We start from the raw sequence: 21,768 nt of genomic DNA, 5'->3' as shown, positions 1-21,768 counted from the left end.
TAACTTTCAATTCCATGTATAATCATTGTTATATAATTATTGTTTTGGTATACAATTTGAATTTTGGATTTATTTCACAAACACACTGTAATTCTAAAACATTCAGCTCAATTACCCATTATAAATAATAAAAATGACTGAACAACCAACATAAATTAGTAATATTTAACTTTCAATTCCATGTACCATTATATTATTTAGATGAATATATATATTGAGTATAATTATAACCAAAAGTAAGATAGATAACAAACCACAATATCAATGCAAATGATAATTCCTTTCATAAAAGCCAGTAAGTTTGAACATTAAAGAAATGTTTGAAGAAGGAAACAAACTGCAAATTAAAGAAAAACAATATTAAAAAATATAACACTATAAGTGCATTCAATGACGTATGGGATCCTTACAAGACCTATAATTATGACCCCTCTACCACACCGACTACAATAGACTGTAGCTTTATTTTCTAAACAAGATGTGATTCTTTTTTTTTAGGCCTCCCAACTGGAGTTTGACATTAGGAGGAAGAACTGAATCATTGCCAACTGCATGAATTGCAGTAAATTGTTGAACATTTGCCAAAAGGTCCCAATGCCAACATGAGCAAGTATGATTCACAATTTTCACAACAAATTGGTTGGTGCGATCATGCAGTTCAAATTCATACTGGTTAATGGGGTATTACTGCAAATAATAATAATAATAATAATAATAATAATAATAATAATAATAGTAATAGTAATAAACTTATATTTACACCATGTTGTCTTCTCATATAGCTTATAACATCACAAGGCTGACATGGGACTTTGCCATTCATTTTAAAAATTAACTTTGTACACTCAGCAACAATCCAAGATGTTGCTTGTCAATGATTATTTTTAACAATGTCAATATAACATTAATGGATATCGATATATTTTTGAACCATCCACACACCACCCCCTTTATATACAGATGCACGTAGATACCGCCCACTAGACAGATTCTTGCAACAAATTTCAAATGAAGTTTTGTTTGACCTAGTAGTAGTAAGTTCAAAATTGTTTTTAAGAGCAAGCACATAAACTGCTTTCTTCAATACAGACTTGCTCCTAAAAAGGAATACTAATTTGAAAGGACTCAGAATCTTGAAAATCAACGATTTCAGTGTTGCCTTCAGAAGATTGGGAAGAATGATCAATATCTACTAATTCATTATTCAAATACAGTTTATTTCCAGTGTTTGGGGCAACAAATGAGACATGGTCAACCACTATAGATAAATAAATTTGGGGGACTCTGATAAAGTTGACATCAACTACAAAATATCTTTATCTTCAACAATCCTAATAAGATTCTAATTGACAAAACCAATTCGGTACATTATCAAACGAGATATAGTTAACTTACTTGAGGGAAAAAGTTTACCTTGGATATATTCCACAAATTGTTGGAACGATAAATTTGATGGAATATGTGCATCAAAATTGCGAAAATCATGGTAATGAGAATTCTCATCCCATCGGCCGTAAAAAAGGAGTCTAATATGTTGTAAAGCCATAGCAAAAACAGTAGCTTGTGAAAGAAACCACAACAAAACCTAAATCGATAAACATTTTGTGTAAGTAACAAAAGTTATAACCACGATAGAGACATTTCTTTTTTCCAAATCATTAAAATAATAACAAAAACAGTATATAAAATAATTTAATCCTTCAAGGATATGAGAAATATACAATTAATTTATTAAGAATATATGTATAAAATTATGAAAAAAAAAAATTCAAAGATTTGAATAAAATCGAATATGTAAAAAGTAATGAAAAACAATTCAAAGATTTGAATAAATTTGAAATTTTATTAGATAAAATAAAATTTGATAACATATATTCTTAAACTATAAACTTGGTAGAAAAAATTGGATATTTAGTTAAGACGAGACTAATTCGAAAAATGGTTAAACAGAATCTAAATTAATAATAAAATATATAGATTACGTTAACTACAGAAGAAAAATCAGTAGGACAGTTGCTCATATATGATTCTACACTTACATGTATTTGTAGTTTTATCAATCACTTACGAACCAAACAAGGGCAAATCAGAGATTTAGAAATTTGTGGTTATGTGCATGTCACGTGAGTTGCTATAAATCTTATTACTTGGCGGTTTTTCCATTTTTCAGAACGAAACCTTAAATTTTGCTGTACGCTCCAATTTTCCAAAATTTGACCGCTTTGGGTGTTTGGTAAGTTTGATTATAGACCATATTAAAATTACTTTCTAAGATTTGTTCTCTACTAATTCTTAAATGTAAATTTTTGTAAAAATGAGTGGTTACCCGTTTGCTAACAAGTTAAAAATGTTTAATTCTATTTTCATGAATTAAATGTTGTTTTGAAATTTAGCAAAATGAGCTAACTTATTTATAAATATAGTAAAATTTTACTTTCTATCAGTAATAGATCGTGATAGACCCAGATAGACATCTATAAGTGTCTATCATTAAAGTAATAAATGTCTATCTGGGTCTATCATGGTTTATTATTGATAGAAAGTAAAATTTTGCTATATTTATAAATATTTTCAATAATGTTGATATTTAAAACAATTTTTTTAAATTAAAATTAATTTTATATGTTTAGTATATTTCTCCAACAATTAAATTTTATATTCTAAAATTTTAAATTGTTTAGTTCTACAACACCATTAAAAAAATCGCACCTATTTCTCTTATATTGAATAAAAAATTTTATGCCTAACAAATAATCTAGAGCAACAAAAACATAAATTTAAGTTCAAAGCAAATATGATATAAAATTTTAAATAATTACTTAAAAATATAAATTAGCAAATAAAATTATGAATTTTAATAGTAAGTCTAATCTTGTCCTTGTTTTTAATCCCAACGATTTAGCCTTTTTTATCAAACACTTTCCACCTATTTTTCATGATTTTTGAAATTTACCTAACATTATTTTTCTTTTTCTTTTTTTCCTTTTTTAAAAAAAAATTTCAACTATTTTCTAAAAATACAAATGCAAACTTCAACTAAACCTTAATGTGATACCTTTTTTTTAATACAAAGAGATAGGAGATTTCAACCACTTACATCTTAATTAATGTTAACATATTATGGACGGAGTTAATACAGGCACAGGGGCTCAAGTTCTCCCTCAACTTTATGCTATTTATATATATAACTGACTTAGTATCAATACTATTAGTTAATCTAGTAGTAAATTTGTCTTCTTGGTCCATCTAGACCAATTTTAAGTCTCACTCTTTATATTTGTATTTTAATATTATTTTTACTGAATTATAAAATTCCGTCAACAAAATTTTTGAATCTATTATTGAATACATCTATATATTTATTGAACTATATTCATTTTGACGTTAATATGCTGATGGTCTACTCACCTTATATTGCTTTATTTTGAATTTTCAAATCAATAGAATTTTCAACCCATGATGGGTTCAAAGATATGATCAATAATCTCTCACCAACCCAACATTTGTCATCCATTTTGACAAAATGGCTACATATTCATGGTGGTGGGAGTTACATTATTTATCTATTGGGGCCAAGTGGGTTATTGGAGTCCACTTTAAGTCTAATTCTCCATTCCTTTTAAATTGAATATCAGTAAAGTGTTAGAATTAGAGTCAATAGATTGAGAAAAAAAAAAAAACAGTTGTAGAATTGAAGGCCTAATTTTCAGCATAGTTTAAACATCTGGTTAAATTTACTTTTATTACTTTTTAAATTACTTTTAATCCTTTAAAATCAATTTTAATAATATAAAAATTATATTTAAAAATATATTAAACATTTAATTATTTTTTAGTGATTAACAGTATATTTCGAAATAATTTTTAACCATTTGAAATCACTCCCAAATATAAATATGATTGCATTTTTTCTTATATACAATGGATGGCTTCCATTCTAAGTCTATAATTTTTTTTATGTTGCGGTTCAAATACAAAAAAGTCTAGATACATTTTTTATAAACCTATTCAGCTAAATTACTAGAAAATATAGTTCACATAATACATGAATCCTTTATTTTCTCTTTTAATTTTTTGCACGACTTTTATTTTAGTACAATAACAATTGGGAGTTGAGGGATTCAAACCTTTCACTTCTGGGATAAAAAGTCATGTCATTACTGTTGAGTTAAGCTCGCTTTGGTATTTTTGTTCGACTTTTTTTATCAGCTTCATACCCCATAATATATTAAGCTACATTTATTTAATTCACTATTTAATAAAGAGTCAAATATCCAACATTCCGTTCAAATTGCCATCTCAAATATTAAAAAAAAAAACTGCACAACCGATTGAAGAGAGTCTTAAGTGTTGGAATTAATTATCAAAACGAGCTTAGTTCAACTAACATCGATATATGTTGAGGACCAAAAAATACGTAGTTTAAATCTCTTACCCCATTTAACTAAAAAAAGTGTTGGAATTTAATAGATTAATTTTTTAATGGATAACAATTTAGGTTGTTAATTTATATGTATTATTGTCCGGGTACGATAATATCAATATTATCCTCCACGAATTTCAAACATTTTAGAAAAAAAAAAAGAATAAAAAATTAGAAATACGAAAAGACACAGAGAAAAAAAAACCATATTCATGTGTCTTAAATGATTTTTTATAAAGCTGTTTTATTTTCAAAATTCAAATGGCTATAGTAAATAATATATATGAGGTTTATTTCTACGTGTTGTTTCCATTTTCAATTATAAATAGATTTATTTCAAATAATATGAGGATATCATATTTTATCTTAATTTATATAGATGTGTATATATGACAAAATATGTGAAATATATATCTCAATAGGAATGAGACTAAATTAAAATATAAAATATATATATCATAGAACGACTTTAAATCTATACTTGCTCTAAATACATTTCGAATAAACTCTATATATATTTGAAATAAAGCTCAAATTTATACGTACAAAATGAAATGTAGATGGAAATTAGAGATTTGTAACCATAATTATCTATTAAATGCAATTTACTGAAATTAAAGATTTTGAATTTTAAGTCAAATTCTTGAAATCTATAAAAGAAAGAAAAGTTTATAATTCGATCGAAAGAAATATATTTCAAGAACAAGACCTCCTAAAATCAAGGAAATAATATACAAATCTTACATTAATAGAATGTAAAATAAATTTAATAAATGTCACTTTAAAAAGTCAAAAATCGGATTGATGAGTAAAAGAGAACAAAATGGTATTACAAATTTTCAAAAGAGTCATATGAAAATGTATTTTGTTCAAAATTATAAGTAAAAGCTCCTAATAAAATAATTTGATTTTTTGGGATATTTATGAAATATAAGATGTAGAGAGAATTTTCAACATAAAAATCTCATTATCGAATTATCTAAATAGGGCCCATTAACTTCCAATTACTAGTGTGATCTATTGAGCAAATACCAACCCACTGACTTTAAAAAATTATGGGAAATCCTAGGAAAAAATCTATATATATAATTTTTTAGCTTGAACACGATACTGAAGGGAGAGAGGGATTAGTAAGTACATCCAGACATCTCAACTTAAGTTAACACATTCATAACACTCTCATCATACCGCAGACTCTGAAGAAGATTCATATTTATGGTCTTCAATCTACTATGTTCTGTTTTAGCCTTCTATTCCTCATCTAATAATGAGAGTTTCCTATTGAGTTACACATGCAGTTTAAGAAGAACCAAGCCACATAGACTTTTTGATAACGGTGTAAAACTATACTTTCATGAATACAGGTATTTATTAATAAATGTTGATTTTAGCTTACACCCATGTATAGAACCTTTATTGATCATAATAGAATAAATTTTATCTCGAACACCTAAGATATCAATTTTGAGCATAATTCAATAGATAAACGACTATTCTACCGTATGATCAGTTACACATGTATATCATTATGGATTAATGAAAAAGCTAGGTGAGTCCACTTGATGAAAACCTACCAAACCCACATTCAAATTTTTTTTCCATGTTCATCATAATTACAAGGACCCATAAATTTTATAATATAAAGTCTTGTGCTCTTTTGATGATCCCTCCAAAACCCCTTCTACCCATTTATTATATATAAAAAGGGTGACCCTTCTCATCCATTATTTCCATCACCATAATTCACTACATTATTCCATAGCCCTTTGTTATATTTTTGTTTGAGAAATTTAGAAGAACAATGGGTGAGGGAAGAGGCAGTGCAGTGGTGTGTGTTGTGATGGTCTGTGTGTTGTTGATGGTTCAATATTCTCAGATGGCTCATGCTGCAGTTTATCCCGTTGGAGGTGCTCAAGGCTGGACCTTTAATGTTGCCTCCTGGCCCAAGGGAAAGCGTTTTCGCGCCGGGGATACACTTGGTAACGTATTTTTAAGCATTTGTAAAGTTATTTCAAATTAGCTTTTGATCTAGTACCTGTAGGCTTGATATAACATTTTTGGTAGAAGTTTACTTCGAAATGTTTTTCCTTTTTAAATGTCTTACTATAAAAATTATAGAGAAAAAAGTCACCTCCTCAATTTTTGAGTAGTTTTTACTAATACATCATTTTGGTCTTTAAATTTTAAAATATACATTATTAGTTTTTGAGTTTTGTAAAAGAAATGTTTAGGTATTGGCTAGGCTGCACCTATCTTTATATAGCCCACCCAATTATCCAATAAAAATTTGTTATGTGGTAAATATTTTTTTTTTTTTTTTTTTTTAAGAAAAATGAATTATTTGTTTATTTTATTATGTAACAAGAAGGATTACATGGGATATAGATGCAATCTAGACTATATTTGATTACATTGGTCTTTTATTTGTAAAATAGGTTTAAAAAGATCCTTCTAGCAGCAGTAATGGTAAATCCAAACAGAAAATTGATTTTTTTTCTCTCAACGGTAGGAGCCATATTTACCTTATGTTTGCACAATATACCTCACTATTTCTTTAAAGAATGGTTAAATAAGTCTTATTTCCAAAGTTAAAATAATTAGAGAAATAATCGTCGTATCATCCAATACTCTTCCTCAATTGTATATTTGAAATATGTAAAAAAAAAAAAAAATGTAATAAGTGGAAATCAATATTAATTAGAGAGAAAATAACATTATTGCAAAGGTTTAAACACAGGATGACCTCCTATTTCTAGTATCATGTTACATCATCAATGCGTCCAAAAGCTTAATTAGATGGATGAAAATAAATTTAATATTATATCATCTAAGAGGTATTTCAAAACAATAAAATATCTCACATTTTGTTTTATGCAAGGAAAATTATATGAAAAAATTTGAACGTAGAAACATCTATAAGACAACTAAATCAAACAATATTAAATTACTACAAAACCCAAAAATTTAAATAATCATTATTGGACATTGAATAATTTTTTCTTACAAGAAATGATTTGGTTTGTACAGTATTCAACTACAGCCCTTCAGCACACAATGTGGTGGCTGTCAACAGAGTGGGTTACAATAGATGCATAACTCCAAGGGGTTCCAAAGTTTTTCAAACAGGAAAAGATCAAATCAAGCTTGTGAAGGGACAAAACTTCTTCATTTGCAATCTTCCTGGACACTGCCAAGGTGGAATGAAGATTGCCATTACTGCAATTTAAAATACCCTTTATATTATTTACCATCTGGCTACAAGAGTAGTCTATTTCTTGGGATCAAATTTCAATTATGATTAAGTTCATTAATTAATTTCAAATGTGATTTTGAGATTATTATTGCTCAATCATATTAAATTTGATGTATGACTTAGACACTCATGGAATAATGATTTTAAGAAAATATATGAGTCTTTTTTCTAGTTCAAAGTGTGCCTTTTGTTACGAGTTGTAGTGTGTGAGGTCATGTTTTGCTTGATATGTACCGTATGGAATAAAAAAAAATTAAATGCATCAATTACTTCTTCTATGAGTACTTTTTTATATCAAAGTTGAACCATATATAGTGAAAGTGAAAGTGATGTGCACCTCTTTTGAGGTGAGATGGATTAGACTGTATTATTAAACCTAATTCAACAGACAAGACACTATATTTATCCTTTGAAAAGTTTTGATAGTTTGATCTACTCCTTTTAATGACCGAACTAATGTTGCATTTACCTCCCTATAAATGTAATCAATCAATGAGAATAAGGAAAATGCAAGACACACCTCATTACAATTATACTAATTGTGTTTACCAGACTTTGCGATGAGAATATCAACGGTGAGTCCACTCCCAAATCTATATTCTTCTATGATAATCTCATTACTCTAAAAATGGTCTTCAATCCCATCCAAGGAACCTTGTTGAGGAAAAGGAATATTTTGAGTAGGAACAAAGATTTTCTTTAATATCGCGCGTGTATGCGTGCGTGCGTGTGCTACAAATTCAAAGTTATTTCATGAGACTTGAATAATATGTAGTAGACATACAAATGAATCATGTTCAAGTAATAATCTAAAGGGTCTATAGTATAATACTATAGATACGACCCACTTTGTAAAAGTTACAATTGTTGTAAAATGTTATAAGCAATGTGATCAAAATTGTTCATGTGAAAACATGTGAGTGGAAGTAATCTATACAAAGAGTTTGTATAAGATTGGACCGCAAAATATTTAATCTGTCTTTATAACCCCATTGACTGAAGAGATTAATATTTCATAGGATAATCATGTAACTTGATCTCAATCTTGAATGAGTTATGGACTTCTATCTATGAGGGCAGTCATTTGATTTGTATGGATGAGAGTGAGTCAATTCGTTGACTCAATAAGCCTACTATTTTGGAGATTTGTCCGAGTAGAAAATTGGTTACATAGCTACACAAGATGAAATTTACTCATTCGTATCTTTAGGGTAAGTAGAGGAGTAGTTCTCTTAAGTGCTAATTCTAGGTCTTAAACAAAGGGTACTCGCCCTCTCATTGGCTCGAGAGGAACTTGGTTTATGGTAGAACCATAGACAGATTGTTCATTAGAGGGATCAATGTTACTTGGATTAAGAGATAATTATAGGAGTAAAACGGTAATTTAACCCAATTGTAATTACGAACTACTCGTGAAGGATCGACTTATTGTAATGGTTAAATCCATGGATGCAGAAATATTCTAGTGTGAAGAGTACAGTATTGAGTCTTTAGTGGAATGATCCATAGTTAATGAATATTTCATTGACATAATTAAAAAGTTTAATTAGTTAATGTCGAATCATTAGAGCTTCTAATCTGTATGTTCATTAGGTTCTCCTGCTATCTTACAATGGGTAAACAAGGTCCCTAGTTTTTTTTTAAAGAATTTGAATTGTTCAAATCAATTAAGGGAATAATATTAATTGTATATGATACAAATAAATAATGTAACATGAATATGATTCATGTTGGGTTTTTTACCCTAAAACTCATAGATAGTTGTTGAAATTGATGTCCTAAATCTAGTGTATCTCGTGGTTTGTAGCTTTGTTAACACAAATTATTTATCTAATAAAATCAGAGGTATTTTATTTGACATTTAGACAACATTAATTTAATCCAATAAACTAAGATCCAAGGTTATATGATGTCACTTAAACAGTATGTGGTTGACATACATGTGGTTCACATTCAAGTAATAACCTAAAAGATTTGCAGTATAAATGGATGAAGGTTGGGTGTCTTATCCTGGTAACACTACGGATACAACCCACTTTGTAATTGTTACATGAGGTGTAAGTGTTACAAACAATATGAACCATATTGTTCATGTAAAGACATGTGAGTAGGGGTTTCTTGTATAAAGAAGTTTATAAATAGACCAGAACACGAAATAACTAGTTTCTCTTTATAACACCGTTACTTGAAGAAGGTAATATTTCACTATGATGACCATGGGAGACTTGACCTTAATCCCGAGTGAGTTGTGAATTCCTGTTTATGACGGTAGTCCTTTGATCTATATGGATGAAAGTGGCCAAGATAGCCGACTCAACAAGCTTACCATTTGGGGATTTGTCTGATCAAGGAGCTGGGAATACAACTACACAAGATGAAATTCATTCATTCCCATTATTTGGGAAAGTAGATAAATTGCTCCCATAATAGCTGATTCTGGGTCTTGAACAATGAGGCGTCAAGCCTTCACTGGCCCGAGAGGTGTTAGTTTATAGTTAGACTATAAACTGTTTGTTCATTAGAGGAATCAATGGTACTTAAGGAGTTGGATGTAACTGCAGAGGTAAAACGACATTTTGACCTAACTATAGTTATAAGCATTTGTGAAGGGTCATCGCTATGTTGATTGGTTATATCCATGGACACAAAAATATATCTACAATGCAAAGAGTGTAACTATCAGTCTTTAGTAGAGTGATAAATACTTAAGGAATATTGATTAATTGGATTAAAGAAGTTTAATCAATTAATCTCATATCATTAGAACTTCTAATTTGTAAGTCCATATGGTTCCCTTGTGAGCCCATTAAAAGATAGTAATGAGGAATGATTTAAATTGTTCAAATCAAATGAGAGAAATTAATATTAATGAGATTAGTATATAATGATTAATTATAGATACGATCTATAATCTAAACTATATAAGAGAGATATATTTGAATAAAATTCAAATATTAGATTTATATGAATTGGATTCATAAAGAGATGTATACATATAAGTGTGTGATATTTATATGTTAATTAACTCCATATTTATGATTTAATATAGTTATTTAATTGATTAATTAATGGTTAATTAATTGATTAAGAAATAATTGAGATAGGAGGTTAGTATAAATATATGATATTTATGAAAATTAATTAAATGTATAAATTAAATAGGATTGAATATATGGTCATTTAATTAATGTGCTAATTAATTAAATAAAGGTTAATTAATTAATTAGCACTAAGGGTATATAGAAAAATACCTAGAGAAGGGATTCACCCTTCTGCATATAAATATATCCTTATGGCCCATTTAGGTAAGGGATTTTTATCACACAAAATTCTAGCCTCCAACCTCCACTTTCTCTCTAACTTCTCTCTAGAAATTCTCTTCCATTTTTCCTCCTAAAAGTTCTTGGAGACCACTCTTCCAAGTTGTTTGGAATCCTAGAGAATAACAAGGTAACTTTATTGGTGGTGTCGTTCTTCTTGGAGAAGTTCGATATCATTGATAACGGTGTAAAAGTAAAGCTAGAGAAATCTACAAAGGTAAGTTTTCATTTCTCCTATTCTTCCTCTTTTCTAGAATGCTTATATTTTATTTGAATGTTTATCCTATAAATGCATGTTTTTATTTTACTTTTTTTGTTTCCATAAAATCAAATGTCTAAATGCAAGGCGTTCACATGCTTCCGTGGGAATTTGATCCTACAATAGTAAGTGTGATTAATTGATTGTAATCAATAAAGAGTTATCAATGTCATTTCAATAAATGTTATTGATTTTGTTATATTTTATTTGTCTTGATAACCCTAAATCTAATAAACTAATATCCAAGGTTGTCTTATGAGTCTCGAACAGTATGTGGAGGCATACTGAAATCAACATTCAAGATACAATCTAAAGGGTCCATAGTATAGGAATAAGGTTGGGTACCTTATCCTGGTGACACTATGGATACAACCAACTAAGTATTTGATACAAACACAATGATCCAACGCGTTCTTGTAGGTGACATGCGAGTGGAGGTATCCTATGCAATGAGTTTGCATAAGACCGGACCACAAAAGAGTAAACACTAGATGTAACACAATTGACTCGTTAGGTTTCTATTTCAATAGGATGACCTAGGCAACTTAGTCTTAATCCTGAGTATATTTTGAACTTCTGTTCACGAGGGATTGTCCTTTGATTTGTATGGGTGAGAGTGACCAGTTCGCCAACTCAATAAGCCTATCATTTTGGTGACAAGACCGAGTGGGAAGTTGGAAACATAATAATACAAGATGGAATTCACTCATTCTCGACTATAAGAAAGGTAGATGAGTGTTCCCTTAAGTGGTGTCACCAGGACTTGATAAAGAGCCTTACCCTCTCACTGGCCCAATAGGTATTTCTGTTTAATGATTGGACCATAAATAGGTAGTTTATTAGAGGAGCACTGATACTTAAAGATACATAGGTAACCCAAGGGTAAAACAGTAATTTGATCCAATTGGTGTTACAAACACTTGTGAAGGACTAACTTGCTGTTATTGGTCTACATTCATGGATACAGAAATATATCTATAGTGAGAAGAGTGCAATTGTGAGTCTTTAGTGAAGTGTACCCACTATTAACAAATATTGATTAATTTGGTTAATGAGTTTAGCCAATTAATCTCATTTTGTTGAAGCTTCTGATCTGTAGGTCCATAAAGTCCTGTTGTTAGCTCATTAAAGGATGTTAATGAGGAATTGTTTGAATTGTTCCAATCAATTGAGGAAATTGTATATTGATATGATTAATATATAATTAATTATAGACGTGATCTATAATTTAAATTATGTAAGAGAGTTATATTTGAATTCATTCAAATATTAGATTTATATGAATTAGATTCCTAAAGAGTTGTATACATATAAATATGTGATATTTATATATTAATTAACTCTATGTTAAATATGATTTAATATAGTTACTTAATTGGTTAATTAATGGTTAATTAATTGATTAAGTAATGATAAAGAGTTGGAAGAATATAAATCTGTGATGTTTATATATATATTAATTAATTAACCATATATATTAAATTAGATTTAATGTATGGTTATTTAATTAATGTGCCAATTAATTAAATAATGAATTATTCAACTAATTGGCACCAATGGTAAAAAGGGAAATACTTGGAGAAGGGGTTCATCTTATTAGCCCATTTAGGGCAAGTATGGTTTTTATAAAAAACTTACTCTAGCCTCCACAAAAGATTTTCCTCTCTACAATTCCTCTCTACAATCTCTCTACCACTTTCTCTTCCAAGAGTTGGAGACCACTCATCCAACTCTTGGAATTCCTAAGAGAATAACAAGGTATTCTTGTTGTAGTGTCGGTGATCATTGAGGACACGTTTGTACGAAGATCAAGAGGAATTTTGAGGAGCTCGGGAGTCTACAAAGGTAAGAACGATTCTTCCCTTTTGCTACTCCTTCATAAAGCATGTTGTAAAATTTAGTGTATAATGTTTATCCTTTTATTCTATGTTTAGCATATTGTTTTTGTTTCATATAAAATGGAAAAACCGAATGCAAGACGATCCTAACGCTTCTGCTCAAGATTTGATCCCTACAATTGTTACCATAGACAATTTCTTGCATATTGGGTTTTTCACATTTTGGGAAAAAAAAAATTAGTGTAGGAAATGTGGGTTCATAATCTGCATTTTGAATGAAGGTTTGTAATATTGGATGTTAGGTTTACATTTTAATCCAATTAAAATGTAAGGGCTCGTTGTTTTTTGGGCATTTATGTTTTGCTATCAAGTCTGTAAGTCCGTGTCAATCGAGGATCAAAAGTTGCTGAAGAGATCAATGAGAAAACGGAGGTGTTTAGTTCAAGTTTAAGGTAAAACGATGCAAAAAGGGAATATTCTGACGAAAATCATCCATAGCATTGCAACACTCTTACAGGCGCGTGCGTGAAGGGTTGGTGGTCGTGAATTCGAGCCTCTCTTCTGTGTTTACAGTTATATTTTCTCATTTGATGTAATTTTTTTTATTTTTATTAATTAAATTAATATAAATTAGTTCTATTAATTTAATTAATTTTTAAGGTGCCAAAATTTGGTCCAATACTTGCTGTTTAATTTTTTATGCATTAGATGTATGTTTAAATTAATGTTTGAATTTATATTACATAATGTATGTCATATAGATTCAAAATCCCACCTTAGGATAAACATATTCATGCATCATGATTAAATATGAGCATTATATTTTATGGATATATGATTTTACTAGTATGCTCATGCATCGTAATATAAGTGTTATATTTTTTTATGTATGATTAATTAAGCATGCTCATGCATCATACAATATTATAAATGTTATAATGTATGGTGAAATGATGAATATGTATGTTTATTTTTCATGAATGACAAATATAAATGTTTTATTTTTCCAATGAAAACGAACCTTGCATTGAGCAATGACACCACCTAGATAAATATAAGCATTATTTGATCGACATCATTAGAAGCAAATTATAGGTCTTAATACGAAATTAAATTATAAGTATTATATGTTTAATGGGATAGATTAAAACCTATAATAAAGAGTTGCAAGCAAACATAGGTCCAAGTTATTTTTAAAATGGTTTAAAACTAATTCACCTAGACTAATGTTGGAAGTATTTCTAATGAGATTAGAAATAGGTTAACCTTTTAGGATTAAAATAAATTTTATTAAAAGACTAAATTTATAAAATAATTTCCCTTAAAGGACCTTTGTTTAAGGAACGTCTATCTACGCTGAGGTATTTAAGCTGACAGAAACGGAACACCTCCACCTAAGAACCGACCTGAAAGGTAAATTGGGAAAATATTTTATAAGCATGCAATAGATGAATGATTTTATTAAAGAGTTTAATAAATGAAATAAAGTATTGTTAAAACATTCAACATAAATGTTATATTGAGAAATTAAGAAGGACTTAGATATATTCATTAGCTAGAGTTTAACTAAGTATAATAAAACCTTAAAAATAATAGAATATTTTAGTGGGGGAAAACTGGTATATAGGATATATCAATTTTTAAATCTCACGTTCTTAAGAGTTCACACGATGAAATCTATGCTCTACTTCGTTTTGTCTTGGGCACGACCTTCCTTCGAAAAGTTTTGCATAGGTCAATACTAATATGAATAGGGAAAGTATTTATAGTAAGTGGGAGAAGGAAACGTGTCAACATATCCTACGATCTTCTCCATTAGGTTGCACCATGAGAGTCCTATGGTTTGCCTGCATGTTGTCTTGGAGCGACCATCCCTTCAGAGGGCCTGATCATAGGATTCGAAAAAACGCAAACTCCAGTAATGGATAAGGTTAATCTTCAATAGTTGTCTTTCCCTTTGGTAGTCTGTTGAAGTGTACAACTAGGATCTGTAAATGATAGGATCACACTTATGTGATGAATTAAGCTAGTTAATGAATTCTTGACCGAACAACGATAACTAAAAACCATAGGAATAAGAGTTATTCTAGTATTAGTAATTAGCTGAGATTGTCTCAATTCGAGGGAAGGGTAGCTAATCACCCTTCGGTGGCTGTTGCTCTAAACCTCTGAAGTATCATTGTAAAAACTAAATCAATAATTTAGTTAGGGTTCTTTGATTACTTGATTTTAATAAATTGATTGGATACTTGTTTTTGTAATGGGTTAAGATATATATAACTAATACGATCAATTATTCATTATTCGTTCCAGCATGTCTTCCACAATTATTTTCTTGCTTAAGAACGAAAAATTAACTGGAGAAAATTATGCGACGTGGAAATCTAACTTGAATACGATTCTAGTTATAGATGATCTACGGTTCGTCTTAACGAAGAACCATCTCCCAATCCCCGCTCGTAATGCATCCCAAGCATTGAAGGATACTTATGACCGCTGAACGAAGGTCAATGATAAGGCCTGAGTCTACATCTTGGCAAGTCTGTCTGACATTCTAACCAAGAAACACGAGGCCATGATCACTGCACGTCAAATCATAGAGTCCCTTTAGGAGATGTTTGGACAACCGTCCTCTTAGATCCAATACGAGGCTCTCAAGTATGTCTATAACGCGTGCATGAAGAAAGGCCAATCAGTTAGGGAACATGTTCTCGATCTGATGGTCCATTTCAATGTGGTGTGGTTATCGACGAGCAGAGTCAGGTGTCCTTTATTTTATAATCTCTTCCGAAGATTTTTCTTCAATTCCACAACAATGCGGTTACGAATAAAATAGAGTACACTATAGCTACTCTCCTAAAAGAGTTATAGACTTATCAGTCTCTTATGAAAAGTAAGGGACCGGTAGAAAGAGAGGAAAATGTTGCCCCTTGAAGTTCCCCAAGGGTTCATTTTCTAGAACTAAGTCTGTTCCATTATCTTCTGGCTCTAAGAAGATCCAGAAAAAGAAAGAATGGAAGAGGAAGGCTCTCACTACTAGGAAAGACAAGGGAAAATCCAAAGTGGCTGATAAGGAAAAATGCTTCCACTGTAATGTGGATGATCATTGGAAATGCAATTGTTCCAAGTACCTCATCGAGAAGAAGAAAAAGAAGGAAGGTAAATATGATTTACTAGTCTTAGAAACTTGTTTAGTGGAAAATGACAATATGATACTTGATTCGGGAGCCACTGATTATGTTTTTTTCTTCTTTACAAAGAATTAGTTCCTTCCAATAGCTAGAGAAGGGTGAAATGATGCTCAAGGTTGGTATAGGAGACGCCATTTTAGCTCGTGCAGTGAGAGAGACAGTTGTTTTTTTGGAAATAGAACCTGTTTTTGAAAAAACTTGTATATAGTTCCTACCATAAAGAGGAACCTTGTATCTATTTCTTGTTTAATTGAACAATCCTATTATATTTCTTTTTCATTCAATGAAACCTTCATTATGAAAAATGGTGTCATGATTTGTTCAGCTAAATTAGAAACAACTTATAAGTGTTAAGACCAACTGAATCAAAAGTACTTTTAAATCATGAGATGTTTAAAACTACGAATACTTAAACTAAAAGACAAAGAATTTCTCCAAGTAACAATAATACCTATCTTTGACATTTGAGATTAGGTCATATAAATCTCGATAGGATTGAGAGATTGGTAAAGAGTGTACTTCTAAGTGAGTTAGAAGATAATTCATTATCTCCATGTGAATTCTGTCTTAAAGGGAAAATGACAAAAGATCTTTTAATGGAAAAGGTTCTAGATCCAAAGAGCTCTTAGAGCTCATACATTTAGATCTTTGTGATTTGATGAATGTAAAAGCTCAAGGAGGGTACAAATACTTCATCTCTTTCATAGATGATTATTCGAGGTATGGTTACTTATACCTAATTGGACATAAGCCTGAAGCCTTTGGAATGTTTAAAGAGTATAAGGCTGAAGTTGAAAACTTGTTAGATAAAATGATTAAAAATTTTTTATTTGATCGGGGTGGAGAGTACAAGGATCTAGAATTCTAGGACTATATGATAGAACATGGAATTCAATTCCAACTCTCAGCATCTGGTACACCTCAACAAAATGGTGTATCAGAAAGGAGAAATAGAACCTTGTTAGACATGGTTCATTCCATGATGAGCTATGCTCAGTTGCCTAGCTCGTTTTGGGTGTATGCAGTAGAGATTACAGTTCATATCTTGAATAATGTTCCCTCGAAAAGTGTTTATGAAAACCCTTTCGAGTTATGGAGGGGGTGTAAACCTAGTTTATGTTACTTCAGAATCTAGGGTTGTCCTACAAATGTGCTAGTGATAAATCCTAAGAAGTTAGAACCTTGTTCAAAATATGCCAATTTTTTGGTTACCCTAAGGAAACGAGAGGTGGTTTATTCTATGATCCTTAAGAAAACAAGGTGATTGTATCAATAAATGCTATATTCTTGAAGAAAGACTACATGAGAGATCATAAACCACGGAGCAAATTAGTATTAAATGAAGCTATTGAAGAATCAACAAGAGTTGTTGATGAAGCTGGTCTTTCATTGAGAATTAATGAAAAAGGTAACACTTCAAGTCAGTCTCATCCTTCTCAATCATTGTGAGTGCCTTGACGCAGTAAGAGGTTTATATCACAACTTGACTGTTACTTGGGTTTAATTGAGACTCAGGTTGTCATACCAGATGATGGCATTGAGGATCTATTGTCCTATAAACAGGTAATAAATGACGTAGATAAGGACCAGTGGGTCAAAGCCATGGACCTTGAAATAGAGTCTATGTACTCCAATTCATTATAGGAGCTTGTAGATCTACCTGAGAGGTTAAAACCATACGGTGTAAATGGATCTATAAAAGAAAGAGAGATGTAGTTGGGAAGGTACAAACCTTCAAAGCTAGACTTGAAGCAAAGGGTTATACCTAAAGGGAAGGGGTTGACTATGAGGAAACTTTTTCCCCAGTTGCTATGCTTAAGTATACAAGAATTCTCTTATCCATAGCCACATATTATGACTATGAGATAACAAATGGATGTCAAGACTGTCTTTCTAAATGACAATCTTGAAGAGAATATCTTATGTCTCAGCCCGAAAGGTTTGTAGCCCAAGGTCAGAAGCAAAAAGTTTGCAAGCTGAATCGATCCTTTCATGGGTTGAAGCAGGCGTCCTTGGACCACTTGATTTAATAGTGCGACCAAATCTTTTGGTTTTGATTAAAACGTTGATTGACCTTGTGTATATAAGAAAATCATCAATGGTAAAGTGGCTTTCTTAGTACTTATGTCGACGATATCATACTTATTGAGAATGATGTTGGGTACCTCACTGATATTAAAAATTGGTTGAAAGCCCAATTCCAAATGAAATATTTGGGAGAGGCGTAATATGTACTTTGGATCTAAATTATTAGAGATCGCAAGAACGGAATGCTGACTTTGTCTCAAGCAACTTATATCAATAAAATGTTGACTCGATGTTCGATGTAGAACTCCAAGAAGGGTTTATTACCTTTCAGGTACAGGGTTCACCTTTCTAACAAACAATGTCCTAAGACACCTCAAGAAGTTGCGGATATGAGATGTATTCCCTATGCCTCAACTCTGGGTAGCTTAATGTATGTTATGTTTTGCACTAGGCCAGACATTTGTAGGTACCAGTCTAATCTAGGGTTAGACCACTAGACAACGGTTAAGAATATCCTTAAGCTTAGAAGAACGTGGGACTACAAGCTGGTGTATGGGTCTAAGATACACCGACTTTGATTTCCAAATTGACAAGGATTCTAGGAAATCCATGTCAGAATTAGTGTTGTCCCTGAATGAGGGAGCTATAGTATGGCGTAGCATCAAGTAAGGATGCATTGCAGACTCCACCATGGAAGTGGAATATGTAACTACTTGTGAAGCAACAAAAGAAGCAGTTAGGCTCAGGAAGTTCCTAAGTGATTTGGAAGTGGTTCCAAATATAGACTTGCCCATCACCTTATACTATGACAACAGTGGGGAGCCAATGATAGAGTAAATTAACATGCAGCAGAGAAAATTAGAATCAATAAACATTCTAATTATACTTAATTTGAGTTGAAAACATGTTTCAAAGTAACTATTACCGAAGAGGTTTGCTGAACACAATACCTTTGATGAAACCTCTTCAAAATCAACTGAGCTCCACTAAAGATGCTTCAATCTACAAATATACTACCATGAAGATCTTCTCTACTATTCTTTTGTAAGGATTGTGTGGTAGAAACACTAAATTGAGCTGGATTTGATAAAGACTCAAGAGGGTTTGCGAGAGAGTTTCGATTTTTTTAGAGTTCTTGAAGAAGTTCTTAATGCTAAGCTTAATCATTCAACCCAATACTTTAATTTATAAAGCTTTCATCATGCAAATTCAAAACTTGATAGCTTCTTCTTCATTCATTAAGCGGAATTGGATGAATGAGGTGCTTGCACCATAGTGGAGATTTCCAATTTTTTGGAAATTTCCATTTTGTTGGTTTTTCAAATTTTGTTTTAAAAGATGATTTCTAAAATCAAAATTACAAATAAACTAATTTATTTGTTTTATTAGTTTTATAAAAACAATTCAATTAATTAATTCCAAATAAAACTAATTAATTAAACCTTTTTAATTAATTTTGTTAATTTAATATGAATATTAAATTAATAAAATACCAATTTCACTACAATGAATTTAATTTCATATAATTAATATTTAAATCATAATTTAAACATTAATTAATTCTCCAATTTCGTTTAATTTCGATAAAATTAAATAATTCAATTGTATCGAATACAATTAAAAGAAACCTTAGTTGAATTTGAACATTTTAAATTCTAAACCCTAATTTTAAATCTCATCTAGATTACTCAATTTACTAATCCAAATTACGAGCTAGTAAAGGGTCCTTATGGATCTACAGATCATGAGCTCCAACGATTTGTAATTAATTTGCTAAACTCTTTAAACCGAATTAGTCACTATTCGTTAACTACCAAGACATTTCACTATAACTCGATAGTTATACTCTTCTCACTGTAAATATATTTCTGTCCATTTTAACCATACAAGTCGTTCGTATTTTACAGCTGGGTCAAAGATTACCATATTACCTCTGTAAATACATCTTGCTCCTTAAGCTTCTACTGATCCTCCATTGAACAATTGACTTATAGTCCAACTTATAAATCATAACCCTCTCTTGCATGAGAGGGCGGGGCCTCGTTGTTCAAGACAAAGTATCAACGCTTAAAAGAACAACAACCTATCTGATAAACCTAAATCGGGTAGAAGTGAATTTCATATTGCAAAACTATATGCCTAGCTATCTATCCGGTCTTATCCTTAAAATGGGAGGCTTATTGAGCAGTGCTGTTGGATTACTCTCACCTATGCAGATCAAAGGATAATCCTGAATAAACAGGAGTTCATAGTTAGCTCAGGATTAAGATCGAGTTATCCTAGTTCATTGAGTTTAAGATAGTCAGTTTTAACAGTAAACAATTGTTATAAAGAAAAGTGACTATTTAGAGGTCCGGGCTTATGCAAACTTATTGCACGGGATGCCCCCACTCACCTGTCTTTACGTGAATGATTTTTGGATCACATCATTTGTATCAGTATACAAAATGGGCCGCATCCAATAGTGTCACCTAGATGAGGTACCTAATCTCATCCGTATATTTATAGACTATTTTGGCTACATACTAGAACTTGATTCTCTCTTATGTTGCTACATAAAATTAAAGTATTCATGTTATAGTCATGGATTCGTTTATTGGATTTTCATAAAAGAATGCAATATCAATAGTAATTTATTGAATAAAATACTCAATAACATTTTTTTAATTGATAAATAGAATATGTTAACAACATTTACGAACCGCGAGTTTAGTACATTCCCAACAGCCAACTCTAAAGAATTTCGTAGCCACAAACGAGGAAAACATGTTGAAAAAAAGTATCATTTGGTATGGGAGATTATGCAACGAGGAAATGTGATCATCACAAATATTGCTTCGGAGCACAACATTGTTGATCCATTTATGAAGGCTCTCTCAGTTAAAGTGTTCGAGAGTCATCTAGAGAATCTAGGTCTATGAGACATGTACATTATGTAATCTAGGGCAAGTGGGAGATGTGTAATGGGTATATGGATGCCCTAGTTTATTGTTTTTATTTACCATTCATGTTGCTTTTGGATAGTGATATTATGTACATCCTACTTACTAGAGTTTTAGTTCAAATGAGAGTTTTTTGGGTTTTATACCCTAAAACTCGTAGATAGTAAGTGGAATCAATTGTCTGTCATCAATAAAGAGTTATCGATGTTATTTTAATAAATATTACTGATTATGTTATGTCATCAATAAAGAGTTATTGATGTCATTTCAATAAATGTTGTTGATTGTGTTATATTTTATTTTGTCTTGATAACCCTAAATTCCAATAATAACATCCAAGGCTGTCTTATGAGTCTTGAACAGTATGTGGAGACATACAGGGATCAATATTCAAGATACAACCTAAAGGGTCTATAGTATAGGGATAAGGTTGGGTACCTTATTCTGATGACACTTTGGATATGACTCATACAAACGCAATGATCCAACGCATTCGTGTAGCTGACATGCGAGT

The 21,768-nt window shown here is 30.8% G+C and overlaps 1 protein-coding gene across 1 annotated transcript; it reads left to right on the top strand.

Annotated features, from left to right (window-relative positions):
• The first annotated feature begins 5,835 nt into the window (after positions 1-5,835).
• On the top strand, positions 5,836-7,954 carry LOC120089785 (basic blue protein-like). The gene is made up of 2 exons (XM_039047184.2): positions 5,836-6,402; positions 7,451-7,954. Exons 1-2 carry the CDS (start codon positions 6,225-6,227, stop codon positions 7,648-7,650), a joined length of 378 nt encoding a protein of 125 aa, XP_038903112.2. The 5' UTR covers positions 5,836-6,224; the 3' UTR covers positions 7,651-7,954.
• Positions 7,955-21,768: the final 13,814 nt, after the last annotated feature.

Source organism: Benincasa hispida, chromosome 1, assembly GCF_027475165.1.
Source record: "Benincasa hispida cultivar pf3 chromosome 1, pf3_genome.v1.1, whole genome shotgun sequence".
In the NCBI taxonomy this organism is placed as follows: domain Eukaryota; kingdom Viridiplantae; phylum Streptophyta; class Magnoliopsida; order Cucurbitales; family Cucurbitaceae; genus Benincasa; species Benincasa hispida.
The sequence above is the reverse complement of the archived record's forward strand: the minus strand, read 5'-3'. Positions and strand labels throughout refer to the sequence as shown.

What these genes read in the sequence shown, in the direction of transcription:
- LOC120089785 (XM_039047184.2), top strand. Translation starts at nt 6,225, where the DNA reads ATGGGTGAGGGAAGAGGCAGTGCAGTGGTGTGTGTTGTGATGGTCTGT. An exon ending in TCGCGCCGGGGATACACTTG is followed by an intron (nt 6,403 to 7,450) that starts GTAACGTATTTT and finishes TGGTTTGTACAG; the next exon opens with TATTCAACTACAGCCCTTCA.